Source organism: Sinohyriopsis cumingii, chromosome 1, assembly GCF_028554795.1.
Source record: "Sinohyriopsis cumingii isolate HCF-2022 chromosome 1, ASM2855479v2, whole genome shotgun sequence".
Classification (NCBI taxonomy): Eukaryota; Metazoa; Mollusca; class Bivalvia; order Unionida; family Unionidae; genus Sinohyriopsis; species Sinohyriopsis cumingii.
The window spans coordinates 74,432,983-74,442,096 of NC_142961.1; the positions used below are offsets into that span (position 1 = coordinate 74,432,983).

General features: G+C 35.3%; 1 protein-coding gene across 1 annotated transcript in view; it reads left to right on the forward strand.

Moving 5' to 3' along the window:
• Positions 1-5,171, forward strand: part of LOC149807129 (adenosine 5'-monophosphoramidase HINT3-like) — a 60,592-nt gene extending 55,421 nt beyond the window's left edge. The window contains exons 4-5 of the mRNA XM_089962490.1: positions 1,569-1,695; positions 5,083-5,171. Of these exons, the coding sequence (XP_089818616.1) occupies positions 1,569-1,695; positions 5,083-5,142 (187 nt within the window). The 3' untranslated portion in view covers positions 5,143-5,171. The remainder of the gene's footprint in view (positions 1-1,568; positions 1,696-5,082) is intronic.
• The last annotated feature ends 3,943 nt before the right edge of the window (positions 5,172-9,114 follow it).

The following is a 9,114-nucleotide window of genomic DNA, read 5'->3' on the forward strand; positions in this document are numbered from 1 at the left end:
TTAGATGGTCTCTATACCCATCAATTTCAAGGAATAAAAAGAGAAGAAAATGCATTCTTGTCATAAATTTATTGTTTCGGCTCTAATCCCAGTGCTGTATTTCTTGGTAAAAACTCACAATTCGTGTATTATTTTTAACACAAAAGAGTTATTTGTTGAAGGAAGAATATATATATATTGTCACCCAAGGTGCAGAATTTTCATGACACTCCGTAGGAATGTGTGTGATTAAAAATGATGGTGGTAGCAAAATTTTGTTTATGGTGGTTGCAAACCTAAGAGTTGGGAACCGCGGTACCTCAATTGATGTAGGGTCACACTAGTAATTTAAGAATCGCGAGTTCGATACTCATTGCAGGCAAGCCGTAGTCGGATGCTATCGTGTGTCCTTGGTGAAAGCCACTTACCTCCCATTGTCAGTGCATGTTGTTGCTAAACAGCCTCGGAAAGTACTGTTAAACACCAGCCAAACAACGTACGATAATATCTCTTGAGGTCGTTTGTGTTAAATATCCATTTAATTTGTAAGATTTTTAAAATATTAAGTTTGGTCAAATCTTGGTAGAAATATGCATGCATTTTTATTACCTTGTGTCATGTGTAGTTAATAACGGGTCTGTTGACGCTCGTGTATATAATACTAATTGATGCTAATGAATTTTCTTAACATATTTTTTTTAAAAATTAGGATTACCATACTTCTTGCCCATGTGTTCGCTTACAAGTCCTTGGAGAATTTGAATTCTTATGTTTTTGTTGACTTTATCCATGTTTTACCGTCATGTCAGACCGTACGTCACGAATTTGACTGACTGATCCCATTTTATGTAAGAAGTTTGTCTTTTCATAATGAATTTCGTTTTAGTTCATTTAGTTCTTGAAAGCTTTTATTGATTTCAATCAAATTTGGCATATCCAGAAAAATTAGAGCAAATTTTTCGTTCATGTTTTCCACCTCAGTGTTTTTAGGTTGAACCCATATTTACTGAAGAGTTTACCCACAAGGATGAAAACTCGCTTCGGACTAATAACCTTTGAAGGAAAGTTTGAAATGAGAGCAAATTTGAAAAATTTAAACATTTAGGGCACCAAAGTCTAGCTGATTTTAATTTTTTCATCATCGAACTTTGAATGAGTTAGAAATTTGGCTTAGAAATTTACACTAATTCTTCAGCTGTGACCTATGAGCGAGGGTAATCTACTCAGCTTAACCTTTTCCTAGCTTAAGTATAGAAAGGCTCTGTTATAATGAGAAATAGTTCATATTTGTCCAATACTCGGTTTATGATATTTAGGCATTGATGTCCAGGAAAGGTTTAGGATTTTTACTTTGTTGAGACGTACACACTTCTACAAAGTGTTCATTGGAATCCCTCTACACATTTCCCATCCAGATGGTCATTGTTTACTCTTGACATTTTGTGTCTCTTACGTTAAAAGTTTCACTCATGTGCAATTCCAAGTGAAACAGAAAGTGAGCCTAGACATCTCAGACAAGATAGACCGTTACTTGAGTTACATTCTGGTTTTAATAACACAAATATTTTCATTCCATTATATTATAACAGGTTTGGTTTTCACTGGCCGCCATTCCATTCAATCCGTCATCTGCACCTTCACGTAATCTCTCCCACAGCGGATATGAGCTTCCTTGCAAGAGGTATTTTCAAGCCGAATAGTTTCTGGTTTGTGACAGTAAGTATTTTTCTTGGCCACTGCACCCCTAAAAGAACTGCAGAAAGTATTGCAGATGCACACCAGGGACAAATCCATCGTTGATTCTCCACAAAGGAGCATTGTGATATAAATTAGACCTGTCGTTTGAACAAAAAAGAAAAATAGAAAACATGATCAAAATGACCATTAGTCCTTTTCTAACTTCTCTAACGGCGCTGTAAACTGGAATATTTGCTCCATATATTTTGTAAATAATTTTTTAATTTTAATTTGATTTCAGTTGGATATTTGGCATAGTCAAGAAAAAGCCGAAGATAAAAATGTTTATAATATAATTCACACGGATTAAAAGTTACGCAGCTTGAATAGGCCCTTCAAAGAAAGATGAGGTCTGCATATAATATTTGCTTACACAACATAGGTATTTTTTGTGCCTATGGTCTGATGTTCTATAGACTTGCTATATCTAATTTTCATATTTTTGTTTTCAAACTGTTTTAATAATGGTATCTTCTGGATCTGCCGTAATATTTTAAGATTCTAGGCAAGATGAGAATGAACACGACTGGGTCTTGTCTGCCTCAAAAAGGCTTCAGCTTATTTTGAATTAAAGTAGTTTATGTTGAAATCATTGCTTAAAAACTAAAGATCTTTCATAACACGATTTTGTCAGAAATAATTACCATCGTTAAAATTTGCTCTTTGTATGGGAACGATACAAATTATGGCTTCAAGTTTTTATCTTTTATGGGAAGATTTATATTTTAAACGATTTTAAACTCGTTATTTATTACGATATTGGTTTTTGTCTCGCGTGTACAATATAAAAGAGACACGGATACTGTTTGTCCGATAACATTGTCTTTGTTTTTGGCATATGAATCTACGTTAAGTTTTTCATTTAGCGCAGTTTCTCTGACATTGTTAATATACAGTGATGAAACTTTATGGGTGTATTCATCTTGGAGGGTACTGCACATCACGACAAAAGGAGGTCACAGGAACCTTAATTTCATTCCATTTTTTACGTTTAGTTCTTATTTAAATCGGTTTCTTCGACTGCTACATTTGCAGTCACTACGTTTAATGGATGCATTATCTAGCTTTTCTCAAGCAACATGGTGATAACTCCAATGTGCTGGAGATCAAAACAGGTTAATGTTTGCACCATACCTGTGACCATGTGATAAAGTTTCGCATGGAATTATGTTCTTTATGCAAAGAAGATACCGAAATCTTGCGTAGCTGGCCTCACGATAACTTTAGCGGGCATTTCAAGGTGAATGAAAGAACTACGAGCTCTTCAAATTACATTTGATCCTCTCAATTGACCAAATACGCACTCAGCACGTATATGTTTTAAAAAGATCAACAATTAAAAACTTTTTTATTATATTTTTTAAACATTTTAACTATTGCGCCTTGCTTGAAATTGAATTTTCAATTAAGTATGTAGGGCTGAAGAGGCAATGATAGACAACCTATCGGAAGTAGAACCCGCATATATTAACGCTGAACAATCGCCGCTAAAGATGCGCCGGAAATAATGAATTTTGGTATATCGTGCATGCATTCCCATAGATATCAAGAGCGACTCCCAGTAAACAGTGTGGACTAAAGCCTCAAGATCATAGGGCACTTACCCCGAGTTCTAAATTGAGTTTCGTCTTCAGCCAGCCAAAAATGACTTTCAAAAGTCAAATCATTTTCTATTGGTTAACAGAAACACCCAGACTCCTATTCAGCCTCAAACGTTTTTTTTTTTATCTCGATTTCAAATCTGCTACCTCATAATCAGCATGCAAATCATATTCTACGCGGTTCGTTCTACCTTTGATTTCGAGGACAGCATATATTCTGATCTGCTGACGCTTCATGCGATATCAAGAGTTTTTTGTACGCTGTTTTCAGCTACATTGATCTCATCATTGAATAAATACATTATTTGCCTGCTCACTTTATTGAGACAACTTCAACATTCAGTTAATTGTTCAAAGGACACCATGATACGTGTATACTTATTACACTTGTGCACTTTTTCACACAAAAAAACAACAACAAATAATCCTAAAAATATTGAACTTAAATATGTGGATTCTCATCGCCATCTAGGATTATTACTTTTTTCAAATACCAAGTGGATTGTTCACATTGATAGCATTTTAAAACAAGCACCATCTCTATTAACCAATCTACGAAAACTAAAGTACAAACTTAGCAGGCAAATTTTGTCAAAATTGTATATAACTTCTATCAGGCCTATCTTGGAATCTGCCAGTATAGTCTGGGAAGGATGTTAATTGATCGATTCAGAAAAATTGGAAAAATTATAGCTTGAAGCGGCAAGAATAGTTACAGGACTTCCAGAATACACTAGTAGGCAATCATTCTATTTTGAAACAGGGTGGGAATGTCTGCAGTCTAGAAGAAAAAAAGAACTATTGAGACTCTACAACATTAAAAGGGGACAAACTCCAAACTATTTTAATGAATTACTCTCTCCATCTCTGCCCGAACAAATAAATTGTAACCTTCGACGTTCAAATAATATGGTCATTTGCAGTTTCAAGCTAAATTCTACCAAATCATCTTTTATACCTTCAACAATATCTTTGTGGGACAATCTCGAAGAGAATACTCAATGCAGTATGTCGTATAGTGTTTGAAAAAGTGTTTATGTCCAACTATCGTATCTAGCAAAAAGGGCAAGTTTTATTAATCGAACACTGAATATTATCCATAGTAGTTTAAGATATACTATAAGTCCATTAAATGCTGATCTTTAGTGTTCAACTTGCTGACACCCCTATTAGTTCCTGCGGTGGGATGGAAACAACTACGCATTTCTTCATGTTTAGTCCCAAGTACAGTTGACAACGAACTGAGTTGATGAGAAAATTACTTTCAATGTCTTATGCAACTATTTGTTTAGATTTACTGCGTTGTGTAAAGGGAGATGCAAATGAAAAATACAGAATTTTGCATTCTGTATTCAAATATATAACCGCTACAGGACGATTTCAAAAACTTACTCAAATCGTGGTTACTGTCATTGTGCCTCCCTCTCTCATTATATTTATTTATTATGTTGTCATGTTAAATATGTTGAAATGCTTTTTTCTGTAGGGAGAGAGCTAATTTAATGCATTTTTCATTTAGGTAGTGGGCTAATTTAATGCTTTTTTCATGTAGGGAGAGGGCTAATTTAATGCTTTTTTCATGTAGGGAGAGGACTAATTTAATGCGTCAGAACTTGTGCCAAGTCGCATTATATCCTATTGTGATAATAAAATATGTTTAAACAAACGTATTACATACTGTTTGCCTACTCTGTTCAATTATACAATACAAATATTTAATTTTTGATGTAATATGTCTAATATATTTATATCTTGTTATATTCAGGCGGACTGGTTGTTGGAAAGATTGAAGAAGATGAGGCAAACGAAAAACAGCGAACTCTGACTTAGTTCCATAATAAATTAGTTACTTGATCTCTGGCGTTATTAATTTAATCTTACCTGGATATGATGACTGTTAATAGTGATTGCACCAAAATGACATTATAAAAGATTTATTGAATTCATAAAAGGAATTAGTCCCATTTCTAGGGAAGAGTTGTGAAGACAAGATACTTGAGTGTTTAAGAAAATGACTTAATTGATATTTATCACAGTTGTTTGAATTTATTTTGTTTGCGCATGCTTTAAATAATCATATTAGCAACTCTTTCTTAGTGACTTTTACACAATGTGCCATAAAACTACAGTCAGTATTTCTGGTTAAGTGTGGTCCATAATTATCAACGTCTGACGTTAAAACGGTATTCAAGTGCACACATTTATAGAGGTCACTGTAACAAGATAACCGGGTTGGATTTTGCATTTATAATGTGAATACAAGTAAATGACCTTACACAGTACAAGGACAAATGTTAATGATTCACAGGAATTTCACACGACGAAAAGAATGATGTGTTTTACTCAGATAGTAAAAATGATGTATTTTACTCATATAGTAAAATGTATTCACTCAGATAGTGAAAAATGAGGCATTTTACTCAAATAATAAAATGAAACGATGGGACAGATATCATACAAAATATTTTTACAGTCCCAGAGCACTGGGTATAACTAACCCCACTATTAGCCCCGGCTAAAAGAATACATGTATGGAGTTACACAAAACACTCCGCCAACAAAATACTAAGCTACCAGTCACACTGTTCAATCAATCAGTCCGCATTACATGTAGTCACCGACCACTGTACAGTTCCTTGGACAGTCAAGCAATCAGCGCCCACCAATGGGTAAGCAACGCCTGATCACCAGCTACTCAACCAGCAACAGACTTTTCAATCAACTCTACTGCTGCTATGGTTAACTTACAGCTGGTACCCCGTCGACTCTAATCAGCTGAAAATATATATTAAAATATACACATTACATAATCGGCACAACATTACAAAGAAATAAACAGGTTCAGAAGTGAGCCTATCTGTGTCCGATAAGAATCATATGGTACTACACGTTTCTTAATATAATGCAATTGTATTGCTAATATAAATCTCCTGTTAAATCACATCCAGTAATATAAAGTATTTCCATTCAAATACGCAATCTGGAGCTACATAGAAAATATACAAAACAATAAACACGGTAGTACAATAGTTATAACTATAATATACTTAAGGAATGAAAAAATAATTCACATAACTCTACTGCTGAGGATGTGCAAGTCTTTAAGTAGACTGCTCAATGACAAGACGTTCCGTAATGCAAAGATTTCGTCCTACTGTGAGACATTTATACACAGACAATGTAGCCCTACATCGTCTGTGCGCTTGATGAATATCGGTTTTCCCATCGAAAGCACATCGCACGTATAGCATCGAATGAACCGAACTCACTGTTTGGAAATATTGTACAATATACATAAAAAAATCACCCTCGGGTATCGTTGTACACAAAAAACTAAACCCGAGTACATGTATTTAATAAATATAGGGATTTAAACAATTCCGTGGCAGTCACCGCCACTTGACCTGTAAAAACCGTGTAAAAATACAAAGTAAAACTTGGTATAAAGTCGGATTTGAAATAAAGAGTTGAATTAAGACCTCAATTGTGAAGAAAGTGTAGGAGAGAAAGAGGGAGAGAGATGAAAGCCTGTTGTAAATATATAAGTAAGGTTAAACAAGGTTTATCCATATTTTCTAATTTTCATTTGCCGTAATTAGGCATCACTTATAAGAAAACGATCGCATCTGGTTCAAAATAATAGTTCTGCTCCATTGTTGTTTATGTTGAAAGATTTGAGGAGCTTGGACATGTCTATCAATATTTGAACATCTAATCGAAATAATGATTGGCCTACTACATATGACTTATTTCCTTCACGATGTTCAAAGTTACTATATAATTGAACTAAATAGGATCAGTTATCTAAGGTGTGTGCATTTAATTAGGTCTTATAAGCTATCACTCCTGGCACGTGATTAGTCACTTAGGGGTGGCAGAAAGGTGGGTGGAGTGGCGGTAGAATCAAGAAAGCATATGCACATGTGTGCACAAATCGCTGTTAAAGATTTCCCAAGAGACAAATGTGGTCTTTATCGATATGTAAACAAATTTGTTGTCAACCTTGAACAAGACTTCCTATTTTCACGTCTTCCTTTTTCATCCTCTTTCTTCTCATCTAACTATTCATCTTCCTCTTGCCTCTCCATCTCTTTGTTTAAAATACTGTGGTTTAACGCTGTTTAATGGCCGTTCATGAGATTAATGTATCTGGATGTACAGAGTAAAGCACGAGAAACTAGCAGATTGGAATTCGTTTTTAACTAGCATACGTTTGGAAAACGCACTGGCTCTCGAAGACTTAGAGCCTGTATGTAGCTCAATTTACGTAATGAACCTATATTGTAACACATCTATAGAGGATCTCAAATGGGTGATGATTTAATATTGAATTTTTCAAAAGAGTTGAAAAAATTTCCAGCTTTAAATAGTCCTCAGTGGGTACAAGTTTTAAATATTCGCGCATGGTAAAATGACCAATATGCGATTTTAATTCAAAATTAGTTAGTCGTGTCATGTCATTCGTCGTTGAACCTGTAGGGAAGAATCAACAACCCAGCATTGTAAGGTGAGAAAGCTGGTGGACGTGGAGCACTTTCTGCATCCGGTGGATGAACAGTGTTACACCAACAAGAGGCATTTGAAGTGGAACCGACCTCACTCAGAATCGCGAAAGAGTTTGTGAGCTTGGGTAATGAAAGAGGAGGTGATGAAGATCAGGTTGGTAAGCGTGAAGAAAGAGGTTCAAGGAGCAGGAGAAGCTATTTCAGCGCCTGAACCAGAACTTGGTAAATATCCAAGACAATTTCGCCATATGGTCCATCCAGACTGGATCCCTGAGGTTGAGAAAGAAGACCTGGGAAAGGAGGCCAACGAGCCTAGTTTTAAAGATGTACAGACTGCAGTGCCCGACTAGGAATATGCAACCACTAAGGAAAGTAGTGGTAACCGGACCTTTTCAGAACACCTAAATCACAAGAAAAGAGAGATATTAGTCAGTTGCCAATTCTTATGGGTTTTTTTTTGTGTATGTCCATGTTGACAATTGAAACTACTTACCACTTGTTTTGTGATAATATGTGTGAGAGGGTCTAGTAGTATGTCTATAAACACTCTTCCTACCCATGGTGAGATGGTATGTTTTTTTGTATGCAAGTATAGGGTGCGTATATAAAATATCCCACCCTTTTCGTTGAAGAGAGGTGTGTGTATATGGATAGTAGTGAAAAAAGTTAGCTGGATTGTAGTGCGTGTTTGGAGAGTAATTAAAAAACGGTTGCTGCATAGTATATATGTATATGTTGAATTGTAATAAAAATGTGGCCGTTGGATAGTATGACTGATGTGTTGGATTATAATCACAAAGCATTTTGCTAGATTATATATATATATATATATATATATATATATATATATATATATATATATATATATATATATATATATATATAAGTGCCCATAAGTGCCATCTCCATGTTAAATTCTCATTGCGTCGCTTACCTTTTTTTTCTGCATGGAAAAAGTACTACAACTAAAACATAAGAGACTTTTCTGCTGTGCCCCTAACGCTTATAAATGTAAACGTGTGGAAAATTTTAAAATGAGATTTCTCTATGTGCTCCCAAACGATTATTAATGTAACCCTAATGCGTAATATAAAATCCCCTTGCCTTGTGCACCTAAATGGCCTATGCCACTACTTGCGTTACTTGCGCAATGGCCGCCGCGACCAAGGTTGGCCTTGGTTTCCCTAGAAGAGCAACCACGGTAACCATCATAGGCACGCCAGTGGGATTTGCTGGTGGAGTTACATGGACGCGGGTCACAATTGTTTTACCTATATTGTCCCTACATTTGT